The 22,241-nt window shown below is 38.3% G+C and overlaps 1 protein-coding gene across 4 annotated transcripts in view; it reads left to right on the plus strand.

Annotated features, from left to right (window-relative positions):
• Positions 1-22,241, plus strand: part of UGP2 (UDP-glucose pyrophosphorylase 2) — a 62,645-nt gene that overhangs the window by 39,918 nt on the left and 486 nt on the right. For all 4 annotated transcript variants that reach the window (XM_036262874.1, XM_036262873.1, XM_036262876.1 and 1 more), the window contains exons 4-9: positions 12,828-13,013; positions 14,261-14,394; positions 15,500-15,797; positions 17,132-17,329; positions 17,838-18,080; positions 21,049-21,153. In XM_036262874.1, coding sequence (XP_036118767.1) covers positions 12,828-13,013; positions 14,261-14,394; positions 15,500-15,797; positions 17,132-17,329; positions 17,838-18,080; positions 21,049-21,153 — 1,164 coding nt within the window. The remainder of the gene's footprint in view (positions 1-12,827; positions 13,014-14,260; positions 14,395-15,499; positions 15,798-17,131; positions 17,330-17,837; positions 18,081-21,048; positions 21,154-22,241) is intronic.

Raw genomic sequence — 22,241 nt, forward strand, 5'->3', positions numbered from 1 at the left:
CCAGCTGCCATCAATGTTTGAAAAAAACTTGAAAGTCTTTAAAGCATGGCTTTTCCATCATTTTTCCATCTTGAGTAGAACTGTTGAGTAGGCTCTATTCCTTCCCTTAGAGCTTAAAATACCCTCACTTCTCTTTGAAGTCCTTCCAGCAACACATTTAACAAATATTTATTGAATAGTTGTTGTGTGGTGGGCTTTTATCTAATCACTGGAATACAAGTGAACAAGATAGAAATGGGCCTAACACTAATGGAGCTTTGTTCTCGTGGGAGAGAGAAAACATAAATGTGTAAATAAGTAAGATACTCTTTTTTTTTTTTATCCTCACTCGAGGACATTCTTCCACTTTTTGTTCAGATAGAGCGGGAGGGAGAGAGAGGAAGAGAGAGAGAGAGAAACATCAACATGAAGGGACACATCGAGTGGCTGCCACCCGCACGACCAACCAGGGCCGGGGACAAACTGCAACCGAGGTACGTCCCCTTAGCGGGAACCGAACCCGGGTCTCTCTGTACCGCAGGCCAACACTCCAACCACTGAGCCAAACCGGCCAGGGCAAGTAAGATACTCTTAACGACTAACTTACCATTGCTGTTCTTCTGGCTCAGGCTTACCCACAGCAGTCACAACTCCCTGTCTGAAGTCTCTTTCTGTTTTACCTGTAGTCACTACTTTGACCTGTAGTCACTACTTTTTACACAAAGCTATGGAGTCTCCCTTATTCATTACTTTTATTCTACACATTTAATATCCACTATTTTAATTATAGGGAATGCAAAAAAATAAAAAAATAAAGACAATCACTGATCTTAAAGAGCTTACAACTTTGTACAATGCTTCCCTACCTTTCCCATGTAATAATATACATAGAAAATGAATGGGGGTAAATACAAGAGGCTCTTTAGCTGGAAGGGGACCTCTTACTTTCTCAAGCTCTGCCCAGCTGCCTAGAGGGCTAAAGGAATCAACAGCACAGGCATGCAATAATAGCATACCAGTTCTGAATTTTTGGTGTAGTGGGGAGATGTTTGCATAAAGCTATGTATATAGTACAATGGGATAATAGCTATGAGGGTAGTTCTAGAGGTACTTCACTAACCATCTTCCATCAAACAACCTAGAGAGAAGAACTGGTAGTCTCCATTAAAACAAAAAAAATGCTTGGTCTGCTCTTTATTACCATAAGTTTTTCTTTCACTAAGGAAGTGGCTTGTTCATCAGAACTCAACTGTGTTTATTCCCAAACCAGTTCATGCCAGTTGTATTTGTTGTAATTACAAATTGACACATATAATTAAATTTTACATAAACCAATGAAATGGGTTTTTAAAAATTTATATGATAAAAGAGTTGAATGCTTTGGGGAAAATCAAATCAACATGAGTAGCACCCCACCCCCCAAATCTGTTGAATTAGATGTGGGCAAGAAAAGTATGAAAGATTGAGAAAATTGTGTAAGTCTAGAATGATTCTTCTGCATGTAGATTGTTTCACAGGTGATAAATTCTTGGTCCACTTATGTGCCTACAACTTTTTCATTATTCTGTGCTTCAACTTAACTTATAAATTAACTGTCTTCTGTCCAGAATGTTTTAGATAAGTAGGTTTCTGATATATGTACCAAATATAGCAGGAAAAGAAGCAGTTGGAGATTTGGGAAATCCAAAGAAAGTTAGAGTTGAAGAGGTGAATTGCCATTTAGTGAGGATTATTTAAAATTGATGTAAAGCACTTACTATGTACCAGGCACTCTAAAGACTCAATAGAAGTTTGCTATTGCTGTTATGCATTCAAAAAATATTTATTAAGTACTCCCTAGATGTTAGGTACTGACCTGGGCACAGTAGAAACAACAGATTTTATTAAGAATATGTATGGTGTTTCTTTAAAAAAAATTCTATTACTTTCATACTTATATGTTCTGTTATTTGTCTTTGGTTGTGAATATATTTTAATGTATTTGTTATCAGTATGCTTAATATATATTTTGTTTCTGATTGTGAATGCTTTTTAATTTTTTAGCATCAAGTAGAATCATGATTTACATCCCTATAATTCTCTTATATCAGACTTATTGGTAGTTTGTAGTTTTCATTTTAATAAATCAAGCTTATCTATTCCAGCAAATTTTCCTTATTACAGAGATAAAATTTAGCTAAATCTTAAACCTTCAGTATTACAGGAGGTCTGTACTCTCTCAGGTCAGTGAGAATAAACAATACCTTCCATTATGAAAAGGGTTAGCTGTACTATTCTGTTTGGTGGGTTTTATTAAAGGGTATCCACATAGTAAAAACCCTAGGATATATGTAGAATTGTCTTTAACCAACAACTCCATATATGTTCATAAATTGTATAATCTACTAACCTCAACATATAAGGGCTTGGCCTTGTTTCAGAGGACTATTTTAGCTATTAAAAGAATTGGGTGCTCATTCTTATACTTTGTAGAGGTATAGTGTTTAAAGGATTGATGTGTGTTCATTGTGAGGTGTAAAGTTTAGGGAGCTAGGGAGGCTTTGCAGAGTGTCTTTGGCATTGGAGTATTAAATCTTCGGTGAAAGTATAGGAAAGATGACTGATGACCATTACAGGATTAGTTCTTTGATCATCTGTTACTGATCATGGCAAAACTTTGGAAATGAAATGTTTTACCTTACATTTTTTATGGTGGGGAACAAGACAATGAATCCAAGTCATCATTTGAAGGAAATGTATTAGTAGAAATATTTGATGGCACATAGGGTTGGTAATTTGTACATGAGAATCAGTGTGTGTTACTTTGTACATGAGAATCAGTGTGTGTTACTTCTGGGGATTCTGCTGTAGTAGACATGTAGGTTGATTCTGATTTTTTGCTATTATAAAAACCCTGTGATTAATATACTTATACATGCCCTGGCCGGTTTGGCTCAGCCGTTGGAGCATCGGCCTGCGGACCAGAGTCCTGGGTTCGGTTCCTGCTAGGGGCATGTACAAAAAAAAAAAAAAAAAAAAAAAAATATAATATATATATATATATATATATATATATATATATATATACACACACACACTCTTATACATAAATCTTTGCATATTTGAATTATTTCTTAGAATAAATAATCAGAAATGGTGTGTTTTGTTCAGAGGATGTGAACTTTTGAAAGATTCTTGCTACATATTTCAAATTGCTTTCCAGAGGACTATAAATGTTTGTACTCATTCATTAATTTATTGGTTCAATAGCTTTTTTTTTAGTGCCAACTGTATATTAGAGGACCATATTGGTAAGGCCCTATCGTCATCTAGTTTCTAGTTTACAATTCAGTGGAGGTGAGGACAATAAAAGATATGTAATGTTTTTCAAGTAGTGATAATTGCCATGGTTATAAATAAAAAAGGATCAAGGTATAGAGAATGAGGGAGTAGAGGTAATACTTAAGACAGAGTAGGCAGAAATAAGAGAAGTCTTTTCGAGTTAACGTTGAATAGAGACCTACAAACTATTGTGCTGTGGATCTCACTACATTTATTAAAGTATTAAGTATTATTGTTTTCAAAAATATTTACCAGGTCAGATGATAATATTTTAAATTTTTTATTTAAAATTTTGTTTTTATTGGCTGTTAATTGCTTAAAATATTTAATTGAGAACTATTATTTGTAGTGATTGGTTATTGAATTTTGAATTGCTATGATCCTTAACTTTATGTAACAAAAAGGCACAATGTTAAAGTCTGGCTTCCCAGAGAAGGCAACACGAGACTTAAGATGAAAATAAGTGGCTTTTATGATTCTGGCCCTGGGTAATAGTTCTTGCTGAGGTTTTTACTAAATCTGATTTTGGTAACTGAGCTAGCAGATTGTATTAAAGGATATTGAGCATGAATTATTGAGTTGGAACTGATGAGTGTAATTATTTAGAGAACAGTGTTGGTGTCAAGATTCCTGACTTGTTCTTTGAAAGGACCTCTTCTTACAAATTTTTGCCTTTGGACATGTGAGAACTTAGTGTATGAATAGGATAGCTGATTTCTTCCACCACTGGAAAAATTGCCCTTGTGTTTACTTGTCCACAGGTTTAGTAACATTTACCATTGAATAATTAAAATTAATTTAAAACAAAAACAAAGATGTGTGAGTTAATAGCTGGCAAAATTAAAATATATGCTTGATTTGATAGTTTGCCTTGAGGAAGAAGACTGAAAAACTTTCTTAGGAAATGTACTTTTCTAGGCTTAGTTTATAATGTTCATTATGTGATTGTTAATTTTATTTGTTTACTTATCACAGAGAGATGGTTTATAATTACACTAATATTATGGCCTATAAACATTTTTTTATGCAAATCAAAGTCTTAGATTCAGGTTTTCTTCATCATATGTTGGTATAATGTATGCTAATCCAAAACTTTTTCTTGAATTAAGATAATGGGTGTTTCTAATTTGGTTTCTAATTAGCAATGAAACCACTTTTGCTTTAAACTTAATATTTAATAAAACAAGAAAAACGTTACTTATCCAAAGTAGGATGAAAAATAATTTCCAGAGAATAGATTTTATTTATTAATAACTATATTTGTTCCATTCATTTATTCACTTAACAAATACATTAGTGCCGCCAGTGAGCTTGACACTTGGTTGAAGTGATGGATGGTGGTGGGAGGAGTACAGTATGGCCGTTTCTGCCCTCAGGGAGTTTATAGTCACACAGGAGTGGAGGCAGTGTAATAATTGCTATCGTAGAAACTGAAGCAAGAAGTGGGGGCTGTAACAGATTTGCTCTGGGATATGGGGGTCACAGAAGGCTTCAGGTGATGTTTTCACTCTGTGGTTCTTGGACTCCTTGACAGAGTAGATGTATACCTGAACATATACACTCACACAAAAGACTTTAAACATTAAAAAATATTTTTAATTGTGGTAAAAACACAGCATAAATTTTACCATGTAAACTATGTTTAAGTGTACACTTCAGTGGTGTTATATTCCCATTGTTGTGCAACCAATCTCTAAAACTTTTTCATCTTGCAGAACCCAAACTCTATATACCCATTCAACAACTCCCATTTCCTCCTACCCCCACCCTAGCAGCCACCATTCTGCTTTTTGTCTCAGTGAATTTGACTACTCTAGATACCTCATAAAAGTGAATAAAAGACTTTTTAAATCTTAGGTTTACTTTCTGTTATTCTGAAAATTCCCTGAGTTCTACCAATTACACAGCTGTGGTTTTACTTTACTGGAAAAATCTGAGAAGATACAAAAGCCTGGGAGATGGTTATATAGCAGTGTTCTTGCCAATGGAAGCATGAAGCCAACATAGCCTAAGGGAGATCCTGCTCTCTGTGGCCATCCTGTGAGGTCATCAGGCAGTATGGAGCCATTTTAGTAGAAGCAGAGTTTGAAAAGAGAAATATTATCAAAACTTGCATTTTTTCTCATCTCAGAAGACTGTCTTAAACCAGGGTTTGACAGACCTCTTCTGTAAAAGTCCAGATAGTAAATATTTTAGGCTTTGTAGGCTATGCAGCCTCTGTCATAATTGCTTAACTGAGCCATGGGAGCATGAAAGCAGCTATAGATGAAGTAAACTAATGAAAGTGTCTGTTCCAGTAACACTTTATGAAGACAGGTGGTAGCCCTGATTGTTTCATAGACTATAGTGTGTTCATACCTGTTTAAACTGTCCTCAAGCTACATATGACAAAAGAGACTGGATGAAACCTATACCTGATAGATCATTAACCTGCTTTGTGACTTGGAGCAGAGAGAGAAATTTAGTATCTTATTTTATCAAATTTATGCCATTGATTTTAAGTTGCATCTTTTATGTACCAGTAAGAAAGAAAAAAAGTGTAACCAATTAATTTGAGGATCCTATTGGTTGTGTGATGCATCCTGGTTTTCAAAATGTTAAAATATGGGGGTGGGGCAGGGGCGGGTAAGAGAGAGTGTCTGAATCAGTGATGTAGTGGTAACACCAGCCAACATTTGAATTCTTACTGTGGGCCACATACTTTGCTTAGCACTTTATATGCATTGTCTCATTTATCCTCATAACAAATTAATGAAGTAAATGAAAAAGGCTTAGAGCAGTAAATAATTTGCTGTGATAAGCAGTAGAGCCTAAGATTCAAACCCAGGCAGCTTGGCATTAAAGCCTGTGCTCAGCTACTATACTATACTGCTTCATTCATTTTTGGAGCAGTCTTTTTCATCAGCCGATACCATTCACACTGGAATTAATATAGTGTCTGTTACAGTGATTTGAATCAGGTCATGGAGGAAACAGCAGCTACATCAATCCCTTTAGCATGCCCTTGCAATGCCAGGCATTTCTCAGGGCAGCCAACTACTGGTTTTCTTCCTGCTGGTTTGTGTGCCTGCTGGTTTCCTCAAAGAACTACCACTAGTGAACCTCTTCTGAAAATGTTTTTAAAGTGATAAAGTTTCTAAGCCAAACAAAACTTGTGCTGGAAGAGAAGTCTCAGTGCTCAGTGCGTAGATAGTATCTGTGATGCCAGCCAGCACTCCTGGTCCTGCTGCTGTAGAGGTGAGTGAGAGCCACATATCACTGTAGTTCATCCTCTTCAGTGTCAGTGAGCCTGTCATTGAAGATGGTGCAATCCAGCATGAGTGATGAAGACTTCACCAAAGATGACCTTTTGACTTTTTAAGACACAGTAAATGTGAGTTCATAGTCTTGAAGACTCTGGAGAGTTCTGGTGTTCTAGCACAAGAGAACCAGTTGTGAGAACTTACTTTGGAGAGAGTTGAGGTTTTCAGTACTTGTGATCATTAAAAGGAAAAGTCAAGATGGAATGGCAAACAAAGATGGCATGCATGTAACTTTTTCAAACTACATCACTGTGTCAACTTCTTATTCAAACCAAACAGAAGCCTTCTCATTGAAATTCAGTTTGGAGAAAGTTAGTTTATTTTTTGTTTTATTTGCATATGAACTTCCACTGGGAAATAAATGTCATCTCTCATAAAAAGTATTTTTATATTCTGTGAATGAAATATCCACTGTAGTGAAGTAAATTGTAAATTGTATGCAAAATTTTGTGTGTGTGTGTGTGGGGGGGGGGTTGAAAGAGTATCTGTTAACTTATGATTTTTAAAAGTGCCTGATAACTCATAAAGCCTGAGAGTCCCTGGTCTGACCTGAGATGTGGAGGGATGAAATGGTAATCGGCGCAGTGAGGCTGCATTAGGGGGAAAGTGCAGAGAACTACAAACTAGATGGGGCAACTTAACTGTGTTTCTGGAGCACTGTGTGTTGGGGATAGGACAGGAAGGAGTGAAAGGTTAAAGGGCTAAATCATTAAGAACTTTAAAAACTGTCTTCCATTTAGGATTAGATTCAGCTACATTTGAGTGAAACTATTTTGAGTAACAAAATAAATCTAGACAGAGACAGTCGGAGCTAGTATGGCAGCTGGGCTTGCCACTTCTCTATCTTGCCACTCTGCCGTCCTTAGCATATCTCATCATGGTGTCCCAGATGGACACCTACGTGAACTTCACGTCTGCATTCCAAACAGCAGGAAGAATGGTACATTCCCTGCTGTTTCACAGAAACTTCTTGGAAATCTTTCAGCTCACTTCCAGTTAATCACACTGATCAGAACTTTGGCACAGATAGCTACAGGGAGGCTGGGAAATGTAGTCTTTTATTTGGAATGGTGGTGTGCCCAGCTGAAAATTGAGGTTCTAAAGTGGAAGGGAAAAATGATGTTGGGCAGCCAATAACTCTGCCATGCCATCTCAATGTCTTATTTTTTGTGTGAATGGTGTAAAGAAATTCTCTGTTTTAAAGAATTACTCACCTGCAAGGTAGAGGGTAAGGAGACACTAGAGATCACTGCAAAAGCACAGCTTAGCAGGGTGCTAACTGATGGCAAGACTGTCAGGACTTTGTCATTGATCAGATGTGAGCAGCTCCTGGCTTAGCAGCTGGGTGTGTCTTGGTGCCATGGAGACAGCGTTGATTGAAGCCATGGGAATAGAGAAGATTGCTAGGGCCAAGGAGGTCTACTTAGAATGGGCTTGAAAGGGATCAGGCAGAAAGAGGAGGAAAACAGAATGTGGTGTTTCAGAAGTCAAGAGGAATAGAGCATTTTAAATTTTAGGGAGTAGTCAGTTATGTTAAATGAAGCTAAGAGAAGTATTGATGTTATTGATATGATTTAGCAGTTCTGAGGATGTTGACGACCTTGTTAAGAACAATTCACTGAGTGATGGAGAAAACTAGATTGCATTGGGTGAAGGGGAATGTAAGGGAGGTGAAGAAGCAGAGGTGAATGTAGCAACTTTTTCTCAAGAAATTTTGCCTCTAAGAAGATGGAGGGAAAAAAAAGATGTGGGTGTTGGAAGGAATGAGTGATTATATGTCACTGTTTTCTTTTTCTTTTTTTTTAATTTTTTTTTTATGGCAAATATTTGAATATGTTCATGCCAATGGAAAGAAATGGAGAAGGAAAGGCTGAAGATAAGACTGGATGACTGAAGAAATGGGGTTTTGAGGTGGGCACTGGTGGAGAGATTGCCTTAGGGTGGGAGACAGCTCTTCTTGTAACCAGAAGGAAAGGGAAGAAGCAAAGATGGAGATGCAGGAAGGTCCTGAGGATCTGGAGGCAGAAAGTTGAGGGCATTCTGTATATGATAGCTTTTATTTGCTTAGTGAAATAAGAGTTTAGCTCAGCTTGGTGGCTGAGAGGGTGTTGGTGAACTTGTTGGTGGACCATGTGATAATGTATAGGATTTGTCAGCTTTCCCTTCAAGAAAAAAAAAAATATATATATATATCTAGTCTAGGTATGACTTTACTGTCATTAAATTAATCTCTAGGAGCTTTCAAACGACCCAGATTTTGGCCATTACCTTTAGAAATGTGAAATGAGATAATACGTAAAGGTGCCTGGCACAGAGCTTGGCACTTAGACACTGCAGTGACGGTTGAGTGAATAAGCCGATGTTCTTGGGACACTTCCTAAACATATGGAGTGTCATTCCAAACTTGTTTTTCTGTTTACATAGATCATTTTTTCCAGCAAAGTAGCTTTTGTTGGAAAAAAATCTTTCAGACTGCAATAATCATACCCTTGTGACTCGTAACAGGGCAGGTACTGTTAGGTTGTTTGGGCTATTTGGCACCGTCTCCAGGAATAGCACAAATATGCTACCAAGAACTGGGTTATACTGTTGCTAATTGGAACAGTGTGTCCATGACTGTGTGATGAATTCAGCTTTTCTTCTAACTGGAAACTAAGTTGTGAACAGACTTGGCAAGATACAGATCATGGTAGACAGTTTTTAGAAGATCTTTTAAAAATATCAGCTTCTGCAGAAAACCTAGATTGAGTCCTAGAGAGCAGAATGATGTTTAAAGCACATTCGTTAGTAGATTGCTAACTACTTTCTTTTGTTCATTCCCCAGAGGAAGTTGGGTATTTGACCAATTCTTTTATCCCAGTAAGAAGAGAACAAGAGTGGTGTAGCTTCCGTTGCACGTTTGGAGGGAGCCTCATGGGGTTTGCCCCACCTCACCTGGAGAGGGTGCCCTACTGTATGTTTAGTTGTACTAGAGCTCTTCTTTCAACACTGAAATCTGTTCATGTCGGGAAGAAAGAGAAACGGTGATTAGGATGGAAAGCAGAGACCTCACTAGTAATCAACTAACATGATTCAATCAGAATAATGTTGAAGCTGTATCCGGCTGTGCATGGTACTAACACCGTCCATCTTTGTCTGAATAGATGTCTTTGTGCATTCTCCTGAGGGAGTTGAGAAGAGGAAAGTGAAGAGCAGGTTGAAAATATCTCTGTCACTGGGTGTGTCCAGTGTAACTTCAGCTGTCAAATACTGCCAGTCAATCCCAACGATTGGATTGAATAGTTGTTGTTATTGTAATGATGCAATTTATTTATTTATTTTTTGGTTAATCCTCCCCCGAGGATATTTTCCCACTAGTTTTTAGACAGAATGTGTGTGGGGGGGTGGGGTGGGGGGGAGAAACATCAATGTGAGAGAGACACATCGACTGGTTGCCTCCTGAAAGAACCTAACTGGGGCTGGGGATTGAACCTACAACCTAAGTAGATGCCTTTGACCGGAAATCAAACCCACAACTCTTTGGTCTGCAGGTGGATCAGCCACTGAGCCAAACTGGCCAGGGCTGTAATGATAAAATATGAAGCGCACCTACATCATCATGGGTTCAGGGACTTCTGAAATGGTGTTTAAATGTAGAAGTTGGCATTTGGTCTTTCTGAGGCTTAGGCTAAAGCTGAATATAGGTTATTTGGTGAAATTCTGAGATTAAAGTTGACTGTCACTGTATTCTTAGTAAAATCTATGCATTACTCTGCATTATATTACAATGCGCTACTATGCATTGCTATATAGTTGGATTGCTATATAATTGGATTCCTGTGGGTGTATACACACATTGCTATATAATTTCCTTCAAGGAAAGTCAGTCACCTGGGCCATGGGCACTTTGTTGTGTGTTAAACATCCAAGTTATCACCCATATGTTGTCCTCCTCTGGACCAAGTGTTGCAATGGAAGCAACAGTGTGTTCTGTGTTCCCTCCCCATCCTTTCCCTTGGTGGTTAGCATCCCAGTATTTAGGTAGCACCCACTGAAAAGCCATGGTGCCCATGGGCCTATCCCCTCTTCTGGTCTTTTCCTGTTACCAGCCCTTTTTTGAACACTATGACTGCTGAAGAGTGGCACTTACCAGGAAGATTGGCAATCTTTTCTTTTTAATCCTCACCTGAGGACATTTTTCCATTTTTTGTTCAGACAGAGTGGGAGGGAGAGAGAGAGAAACATGGACATGAAAGGGACACATCGAGTGGCTGCCTCCCACACGACCCAACCAGGGCCGGGGACAAACTGCAACCGAAGTACGTGCCCTTAGTGGGAACCGAACCCAGGTCACTCTGGACTGCAGGCCCACGCTCCAGCCACTGAGCCAAATGGGCCAGGGCAAGATTGGCAATCTTACCACATTAGGAAATAATTCAGAATAAGTGGTAACAGGGGTGATGACCAGTGGAGAGTCTTGAAGAAGAGGGATTCGTGTTCCTCATTATTTACACCAAGCATGAAAGTGTATGCATTTGCACTTGGCAGTTAATATAGTGTACTGCAGGGTAGAGGGAAAAAGAGCTGTTAACAGCAGGATTTGTGTTAACATATGACATATATGTTTGACCAAGCATAAAGGGATTTTTGCCTCCACAGCCTAATCACTGAAGTATGAGCCATCAACTCCTTTCCCAGTCAAAGACTCCATCACACACACACACACACACACACACACACCATCATGCACACTTACAAGTAGTGGAAAAAAATAAAAACAGATCAGTGTTCACTGAGCATTTACTGTGTAGTTTTATTTTTTTCGGTCCCTTCAAATGTTTTATCTATCCATGATGTAACTGAAGACTAAATTTGATGACCTATTCCATTAAAGAAATATAACAGCAACAAAAATGTCCCATAAATGAATAGAAAATATATTGTGATCTTTTTAAAAGCTTTCATTCTTTTTTTTTTTCTTTGTATTGAATTTATTGGGGTGACAATGGTTAACAAAGTTATATAAGTTTCAGGTGCCCAATTCAACAACACATCATCTGACTCTGTATTGTGTGTTCACCAGCCTATAAAAGCTTTCATTCTTGCTATAAAATGTTTAGATTTGCTTGTGCCTCTACTTGGAACAAAAGACTGGGCTTCCACTGTGTCACTGTTCTTTTCAGATGAGGGAGAAGTTGAAGATTAAGCTCTATGCTCACAGAAATAGGTGAGGGTGTAGGGAGGAGATTGGACTGGGATTCTCTCAAGCCCCAGATCTTTACCTCTCTCTCCCTACCAGGACATTTGTTGGAACAATGAGAAAACTTAATTTTGCAATATAATCTTTTATAAAATGATGCTCAAAATTTAAATTCTTAAGGAAGGAATCCTATCCTTGTACATACCTAGAAATGTGACAAAAACCCTATGCCATCTTTCTCTGAAGGACAATTGGAATAGAGGAGAATGGCAAGGAATATTTTGGTTTTGATTTTTGTCTCCTTTGAAGAAGGAACAATGTGTGATCATATATATACTTTGGCAGAACTGAAGTAGATCCACATATATTTATAGACTTGATAGGTTTTGTGTATCCCATTTGTTATGTTGATTAAAATTGGGAATTCTTCATTTTTGAAGGTAGTCTGAGAGAACTGCATATTCTCACCAGCCACACAAATATTTGGAAGCTAACTTTCCCCCTTCCTGTATTCCACTGTAAATAAACTACTGACTGCCCTGGCCGGTTTGGCTCAGCGGTTAGAGCATCGGCCCGCGGACCAGAGAGTCCTGGGTTCAGTTCCCGCTAAGGGCACGTACCTCGGTTGCAGTTTGTCCCCATCCCTGATTGGATCGTGTGGATGGCAGCCATTTGATATGTCTCTCTCACATGGATGTTTCTCTTTCTCTCTCTCTCCCTCCTGCTCCATCTGAAGATTAATGCAAAAATGTCCTCGGGTGAGGATAAAAATAAATAAATAAATAAATAAATAAATAAATAAATAAATAAATAAATAAATAAATAAAAATAAACTACTGACGACTTCTGCATGCAAGTGAAGTTGCCAATAAATACTTGATTTTGAACCAGAAGGACCTGTGACATTATAGGAAATGCAGCTGAAACTGAGAGAAAGCAAAACTCTTTAAGGAAGCCTAGAAATAACCCTGGGATTGGTTTGGTTTAATCTTTCATAAAGCTGATTGAATTATTTCTATAATTCTTTTTTTTTTTTTTAATTTTAGATTCAACCTTACGAAAAGATAAAGGCCAGGGGCTTACCTGATAATATATCTTCTGTGCTAAACAAGCTGGTGGTGGTAAAACTCAATGGTGGTTTGGGAACCAGCATGGGCTGCAAAGGCCCGAAAAGTCTGATTGGTGTGAGGAATGAGAATACCTTTTTGGATCTGACCGTTCAGCAAATTGAAGTGAGTAACATTTAGCCTTTCTCAGGAGCTACTAAAATTGTTTTCAGTTACTAGCTTCTTATAAGCATTACCTTATAAAATAACAGATGTGGATTTGAGCTAATCAGGGAGCTTGCTATCTTTAGATCTGGGTTAGTATATAAAAAAGCTTGGTGTTCCTTAGGGCACATCCTTAGGGTGATGTAAAAGCTTTTGATCTTTAAATAGCATTTGTGATCGCTGAAATCTCTAGATTTATTTGGATTCTCCTTTGATCTCCCGTCCTCTCTCCCCCCTTTCTTTCTAGTGGCAGCCTCTATCACACTAGGGTGAGATGGCTCTATTAACCCCCTCCGGGAGGCTTGGATGCCACGGGTGCTAAGAACTGTTTTGGTTTCTGTCTTACAACTAAGTTGTTAATCATAGACCATAGGCTCTTCAGAGGCAGTGGCCTATCTTTTTCATCTCTTTATCCCTAGTTTATAATACGGTGGTGGCAACCACAGTAACACTAGCAGTAGCAGTTGCTAACATTTATCCAGCACATATTGTACACCAAGGATTATTCTGATCTCTTTACATGAATTGACTCATCTGTTCCTCTCAACAACTCTGTGAGATAAGTACAATTATCATCCCCATTTTATAGATGAGGAAACCAAGGCACAAAGAGGTTGATTTACTTTCCCAGGGTTCCCTAGCTAGTTAGTAAGGGAAGAATAGAGGGCAGTATGACTTCTGAGATCCTGTTTTCTTCCCACTCTGTGTTGCCTCTTAGCTCTTTCCAGAGATTGAAAAGATCTCAGTTGGGGTATGATTCACAGCTCCTGACATAATCCTGAGACTAGGGAGCCATGTCTTTGTAACATTTGTACTCTCATCCCCACAGTGCTTTGGAGACACACTAAATGCTTAGTCAGCACTTGCTGAGGCCATAGGGCACTGTAGCTGGGCACACAGCTCCGGGGTCAGACTGTGGTGGGGAGGAAGGTGTCCCTGCTTTGCTGCTGACCTGCCATCTCTCTGGGCCTCAGTTTAGCCATCTGTAAAATGTAGATAATAGTTTGTCTCAAAGAGTTTTGATTTAATGGGCAAGTACATGATGCATTGCTTACCAAAATGGCTTATGTTAAGTAGTTATTATTTCAAAACTAATATATTTGGCTACATATAATGTTTTGGATATTTTGTGATGAACAATTAAGAGTTAATTTTATACCTTTATGCAAAAGAAAAGTAAATCTGGATGATGTCATTTTCCTCCCTAGCATTTGAACAAAACCTACAATACAGATGTCCCTCTTGTTCTAATGAACTCTTTTAACACAGATGAAGATACAAAAAAAATACTACAGAAGTACAGTCACTGTCGTGTGAAAATCTACACTTTTAATCAAAGCAGGTACAGGGAGTAAAAAAATTAACTCTGGGGGGTATTACTCCTGGGAAAGGACTTCTTTGTCTTGTTTAAACAGCCTCAAGGTGTACATGTGCCAAAGACTAATGCTTGATGCCTTTAGAGGCTGACCATTTGTTAATAGATGTGTGACTGTGTGGGTCTGTAATTTCCAAATCTGTTTGAGATTCTCTTCCATATCCAGAATACTAGAGGATAACTTAGGTCTTTGCTTTCTGGGAGCATATTTGGGCTCTAGGTGGGGCCATGGGAATTGTTCTCTATTCCACCATATTGATAATGTTCTTTCCTATGGGAAGGAAGTTTCTTAACATCCTAATACAGGCTTGGGGGAAATTTAATAAATTCTGGAGAAAATCTTCTACTTTGGAGAAGGGAAAGTAAGTAAAAAGGAATTCAGATGATGAATTGTGACAAAGCCCAGGCAACTGGGGAAATAAGGCTTCCATTTAAGGATAGACACTAGTCTATGTATGTAAACTTGTATGAAGGAACATTTCTATGTACCTTTAGTTTTTTGGTATTTTCTAAATCTATTTTTACAAGGGCTCAGAAAGAGCACACGTACTCTTGCCTCCATATTCCATTTGGACTTTACAGGGCTAGCTCCTCCCCACCGCCAGCCCTACACGTGCTCTCACTAGGGACAGGGGCAGAGTCCCCCGAGCACGCACCTGCTGCTGGTGTCTGTGAGAGAAAGCGTGCCGCCCTCAAGTACATCTGCTTATAGCAGCGGCAGCTTTCCCATACAGGTTTCCAGGAAAAGAGCTTTCCCACGACCAAGTAAGTTTGAGAAAACTTACTTAATATATCCCCCCTCTTGGAGAGTCATAAAATATATTATCTTAAAAACATGAGGTGCCCTTCCATCTGTGTGACCATGGAAAAAGAATTTTTGCAGCAAATACCACTATCTAGGAAAATGATTTTGTGAAAACAGATGAGATTTTCTTAAATGGCTTCACATCTGATTAAATTACTTACTAATGATAGACTGAAAACGAGGGAAGTTTAACTTTAAATGCATTGTTTCTTGGAGGTCTGGAATGCTCTACAGAGTTGATGTTGAAAAATAACTTTTTTTTTAAAGGTATCCGAGGATTAATAAAGAGTCTTTACTGCCTGTAGCGAAGGATGTGTCGTACTCAGGGGAAAATACAGAAGCTTGGTACCCTCCAGGTCATGGTGATATTTACGCCAGTTTCTACAACTCTGGTTTGCTCGATATCTTCATAGGAGAAGGCAAAGAGTATATTTTTGTGTCTAACATAGATAATCTGGGTGCCACAGTGGATCTTTATATTCTTAATCATCTCATGAACCCACCCAATGGAAAACCCTGTGAATTTGTCATGGAAGTCACAAATAAAACACGTGCAGATGTAAAGGTAAATACTGAAGCCGTTTGGGGATTCACATCTTCACATTTCATAGGTTATGTTGTTCAAACTTATTTTGTTTTTTATTGGAAAGTTTCTATGTGAAGCAAAACACAGTTACCTACTTGATAACATCATTGTAAGACAGAGTGAGATAGTGTTCTATAGAGTACCCTAAGTTCTGTCTGACGTAGCAATGTGTATATAAGTCCAGATGTAATAGTAGTAAAATCATCTTTATTTTTTTGAATAATCTATATGGGCAATTTAACTGAAAACAATCCCATATATATTTGTAACAAATCTGAAACATGTGAAAGCACTTTCAGTAAGTTTGTTCAAACCTTTAACATTTTTCTAGTTTGATGCTTAAGTGTTTTTATTTCATTGTTCCTTTAATGAAAATTTACTATTTCTATTTCTCCAATATATATTTCTATATACTTTTTTGTGTTTTATCACTGTAATGTCTCTGTAATTGCAACAAATGCAATTGTTTGGCACAAACCAAAATTTTGATTTAAAAATGTATTTTTATTTTTATTGAATTTATTGGGGTGACATTGGTTAATAAAATTATATAGGTTTCAGGTGTACAATTCTGTAATACATCATCTGTATATTGTATTGTATGTCTATCACCTCAACTAAAGTTTCCTGTCACCAGTTAAAAATTTGATTTTTAAACTTTGCATGTTTAGTGGTGATGACATTTGGCCTTTGATGAAATGATATACCAGGTTTTATGAATTACCCACAGGGAGTAAAAAAGAAGTGGGAAGGGTGTGAATATTAAAATGGTCAGTCCCTGGGCTGGGTTCTCTGTCTATTATAAATGTCCATCCCACATTGAGTGGATGCTCCCCTCTTCCCACACTGCTGTAGCCTGTGACAATAATAACTTATCTAGGCTGATGCCACACGGGTCACATCTCATCCACTTGTGTCTCTGTCTTCCCTATCCTAGAGCCAGTCAGAGCAGGGTCTGAAGTGGGTAGGACTGGTTATTTGGTGATGGATGGTGGTTTGGGAATAAGAGGAATGGCTGTTCCTGTAGCCAGCCTTCAGAAAGTGAGGACTCTGATGTACTCCCAGGGCTTTTATCATGGACAAGAGGGTGGGTATACAGTGTAAAATGACAGACAGCCTAAATTATTTTCGTTGGTTTTGTCTTCATATGTATATTGCTTTGTATCACAGATAGAATCACTGCTAATGTTTTTGTTTCTAGGGGATTTTATTATCAGTGTCTTTTCTATAACATTCATAGGCTATTAACAGTGTAGTGTGGACGTGGTTGGGAGAGATGTGGGTCACTCACTCGCTCTCTCTGCCTTTTCTAGGGTGGGACACTCACTCAGTATGAAGGCAAATTGAGACTGGTGGAAATTGCTCAAGTGCCAAAAGCACATGTGGATGAGTTCAAGTCTGTATCAAAATTCAAAATATTTAACACAAACAACCTCTGGATCTCTCTTGCAGCAGTTAAAAGACTGCAGGAGCAGAATGCTATTGACATGGAAATCATTGTGAACCCTAAGGTAAGCCAAGGTGCCACTCACTGGGCTCATTGGTTCCTGAGATCACTGTAGACTGCACACAGACCCACTCCTCCACTCTCTCTGGCCTTTCTAGTATATTGGTCACTCCTTTGTGCCTCGTCAGCCTCTCCAGTTCCTGGCTCTGTCTTCCAGAGTCAACATCCAACCCTTACTTGGCCCTGGGCTATGGTAGTGGCAAGAGCACTGGGCCCAAAAGTAGAGGGCCTACCTCAGTTTACTTGTTGCTTTGATACTTACAGGCCTTTTGGTCACAGGCACCTTGCATTACTTTTGTAAACCTTCGGTTCTTTATCATAAAATGGAAATAATTACTAAACAGAAGAGCTGTGACGTTGAAAAAAGATCACACATGTATAAGTACCTGACTTATGGTAGGTGCTTGATAAATGTCATTTCTCAATGGAGCTCTGAAACCACTCCCCAAACATGAACTAACATGGAACTAAGTTGTTAAAACCTGTGTCTCTCCCTCCTCTCTCCCTTACAGACTTTGGATGGAGGCCTGAATGTCATTCAGTTGGAAACTGCAGTAGGAGCTGCCATTAAAAGTTTTGAGAACTCTCTAGGCATCAATGTTCCTAGAAGCCGTTTTCTACCTGTGAAAACCACATCAGATCTCTTGCTTGTGATGTCAAACCTCTACAGCCTTAATGCAGGATCTTTGACAATGAGTGAAAAGCGGGAATTTCCTACAGTTCCCTTGGTTAAACTAGGCAGTTCTTTTACAAAGGTATGCAATTATAAAGCTATGACACACATATGTGAATTGGAATCTAATTAGTTTCTGCTACTAACCTGTCATATTTCTACATCTTTGCCTTTTAAAGGGAATTGACCTTAGACGATAAAGATGTAGCTCTTGAACTTAATTACTATAGAGGAGAAAAGAATGTTTAACTTTTTGGATATTTTATCTTATATCTCTTCTTAGACTACTACTACTTTCATCAGGAGGAAAATGTTAATTCTGGCTTAACAAATAACAACCCCTACCATGTGCTGGGCCATGTTCTAGGTCCTAGGTATTTAGCAGCAAGTAAATAAAACAGACTAAAATCCTTGCCTTCATGGATATTCGAGTGGTATGATGATAAGCAAATAAATTGAATGGCTAGTATGCATCTATGAAAGTGGTAGTGATAGAAAATGCTATGGAGAAAAATAAAGCATGAATAGGAATGGGTGGGTGGGGTGGTGGTGGTGGTGTCACTTTACACTGGTGGTCAAAGACAGCCTTACTGAGAAATTGAGTGTGTCATGCAGGTATCTGGGGTGAAAAGTATTTCAGGCAGGAGGAATAGCATAAGGTCAAACCTACCCTAAAATGATAATTAATCATGTAAAATGTTGAGAGGTTAATGTAGTGACAGGGTGAACCTTTGTGGCTGGCCTGTAGAGTCCTGCTATGCCATCCAAGTCTACTCTAGTATTGGTTGTGGTTTAGTGCCACCGGGTGTGGATGTGTGTACTAACTCATATTATCGATGGGGGATGATTCTAGGTCCTATGGCTGGGCTGAAATTTCCAGGTGAGCATCTGGCATCTTAGAAGTCTCCTCAGTATTTGGTGCTTCTTTTATCTGCTTGGTTGGGCTGGGAAAATCTGGTGATACAAGAACCCACCATCTTCTCACATCCTGAGATGGGATTGCCAACCATATTTCACCTGGCCTCATGCTCCCTTCAATTCCCTCCCATTCTCCCTAGCCCCTTCCACACCCTGCAAGAGATAATAACTTTAGCTGTCTCAGTTTGAGAATGGGCTGTGTGGGCAACGGCTAATTGCTCTGAGGAAGAATGTTTTAGGAGCATTTGACAGCACAATATGGCTGAAGCAGAGTGAGCAAGTAAGGGACTGGGGGTGGGTAGATTATGTAGAACCTTGTATTAAGTATTCGGAGTGTGGCCTTTTTTTTTTTTTTCCCTCTTGTGGATGAGAAGCCATTGGTGAGTTGTGAGCTGAGGAGTGAATCAGGGAGCAGTGGTAGAATCAGAGAGACTGGGGAATGGGTTGTTGCAGGAATCCTGGCAAAAGGAAATAGTAGCAGTGGAAATAGTGAAAAATGTTGACATTCTGAGATATACTGAAAGTTGTACCTGTAGGAGAGTAAACCTGAACAGAGTAAGGATGACTCCAGGGTTTTTGGCCTGTGCAAGTGGAAGCATGGACTTACCATTTACTTAGACGGGGGAAAAGCTTGGGTAGAGTAGGTTTAGTGGGTAGCAGGATGAGCAGTAAATTTTAGAGATACCGTGCTTATTCAACCTTCAAGTAGAGTAGCTGAATGTATAAGTCTAGAGCTCAGAAGAGAGATCTAGAAGAGACAGGTAAACTTTAAAGTTGTCATTTTATAGCTGGTACGTATTTAAAGCCATAAGATAAGGATGCCTAGAGAGTGAGTGGATGTTGGAAGTGGGTGATCCAAGAACTAAGCCCTGAGGTACTCCAAGGCTTAGACGATGGGGATGAGATGGAGGAAGCAGCAAAGTTGACTATGGAGTTGCAGGTAAGGAATTATGAATGTTGTATGTCCTGAAAGCCAAATGAAGAAAAGAGAAAGTTACCATCTTTGTCAAGTGCTACTGCTGAATCAAGTAAGATGAATGAGAATTCACTATTAGATTGATCAGTATAGAGGTTCTGGAGCCTGACTGGAATGGATTTAAGAGAGACTAAGGGAAAGGAAATTGGAGATATGAATTCAAGAATTTTGCCTTAAAAAACAAAACAAAAATGGAGCCATAGATAGAAAGGGATATAAGATGAAAAGTTTGTTTTTATTGAATTTTTTTAGAGAGAGATAGAAACATAGATATGAGAGAGAAACATTGATTGGCTGCCTCTTGCACAACCCCCACCGGGGATGGAGCCCACAACCGGGCATGTGCCTGGACTGGGAATCGAACCAGGACTTCTCAGTCCATGGGACAATGCTCAGTCCACACCAGCTGGGCTGTTTTGTTTTGTAAAGATGGGAACATTTATAACATGTCTATAAATTGATGTGAACTGATGCAATCAATAGGGGAAAACCACTGGAGAGGAAGAAAGAATTGCTGGACAGTATTCTTGAATAGGCCATAAGGGTTGGTCTTATATTGGAGTAGAAACAGTCCGACCTCAATACTAGGAGGGACAGAGTAATGGGTGAGGGGGCAAAGGAGGGGTGGTGTGATAGCAGCAGTGGTAGCAGTGATGGTAGAAGCCAGTGGAAATTTTCTGATTGCTTCTGTTTTTCTCATCAAAATAAGAAACAAGGCCATACAGGATTATTTCCAGTGCATGTAAATATGAGGAAATAGGAAGCAAAAACAGTGATAATTTGTGCAGTTGCTCTTCCATTTCTTCTGAATCCTACCCAACCCTAAATCCAGGCTCCAATCTGGTTTGCTTCAGACCATGATCTCTCTTTTTCCAGACTATCTGAACTACTCATCTGGTTCTTAGCATGTTTGTTGGTTATCTTTTTATTTTTCTAATGTCTGATCTGCTCAGCTGTGTTGTAAATTGTTTGAGGGTAGGGGCAATGTTCTTATCCCTTGGTCTCTCCTGCACAGGAACATATGGTGAGTGCTTAACAAATAGGTTCTTCCAATAGAGGGCCTGAGCTTGGCCATAAACAATTGTTTTTACAGTTCAGTTAATTTAATCCCTAACCCATATTTGAAACAATTTATACATTTCTATTTTTCTTTCAGGTTCAGGATTATCTAAGGAGATTTGAAAGTATACCAGATATGCTTGAATTGGATCACCTCACAGTTTCTGGAGATGTGACATTTGGCAAAAATGTTTCATTAAAGGTGTGTTGTTATGAAAATTATAGATCTTATAGCTTTACAAAACAGGTTTCATTTTCTAGTCCTCATTTTACCTTTATTTTAAGGACTACTTCCTAGTCTATACCAGATGTTTATAAGATATAGATATATCTTATAGGATATAGATATATGAAATAGCTTACTACAATATTTAGTATTGACACTGTCTTCCATAGATATACAACATAGTTAAAATACAATCATTATAGCTGTATATAGGAATTTTGTGGAATAGAGCATTGAGATGGAAAGCAAACACTAATAAATAATTGGACTGGTACTATTTTATTGAAAATAGGACAATCTTTAAAATAGAATCACTGTCAAATTAACATTAGCTCATTAAAGATGACTATTTGAATCAAAATAAAAGTAAACAAAATGACAACTTCATTTATACTGAATATAATCTATTCCTGTTAAAGTGATCGGTTGTCATCAACTATTATAAACAATAGTTGTTCTCATTACTTAGTACTTGGGTACTTTTATAACCAGCATTCCAGCCTAACATAAGAAGGATTATAGGTATAAGTATTAAAAGTCAGAACCAAAGATACAACAGCTTTTTCCTAATCAAATTTTTCTTTTAATGCCATGCCTAGATTTCAGCTACTTAAATGAAGATCTTGAAGAAACAAAAAGATATTATACACACATGTAGAATATAGAATTTTTATCACTGATACTGCAGTCTCACTTAAGATATGAAAAATTTACCAGCGAACTGTTCTTAATAAAAACCCCAAACCGTTATATAAATATAAACTTAAGCACCCTTTAGTTTCCTTATGAAGGAAGGTAATGCTGGTGGCCTAATAAGTAGTTCTTTGAAAGGGCCAGTCATGTGGCACTGGGTACGCTTCCCACTCCTACCACCTCTGATAAAGAGGCAAGCAATCTGGAACTACTGCCAGGATCGTCACAGAGGACACATGACAATTTTCCTTAACATGTTATTTTTCAAGTTTAACGTTGTTTATAAATAGTTATTCCATTGTTAATGTAGTTCTACATAAACTTGATATCATTATAAGAAAAGCAGTTGCATTTCAGCTTCAGCTGCAAAT

Source organism: Molossus molossus, unplaced genomic scaffold, assembly GCF_014108415.1.
Source record: "Molossus molossus isolate mMolMol1 unplaced genomic scaffold, mMolMol1.p scaffold_m16_p_15, whole genome shotgun sequence".
In the NCBI taxonomy this organism is placed as follows: domain Eukaryota; kingdom Metazoa; phylum Chordata; class Mammalia; order Chiroptera; family Molossidae; genus Molossus; species Molossus molossus.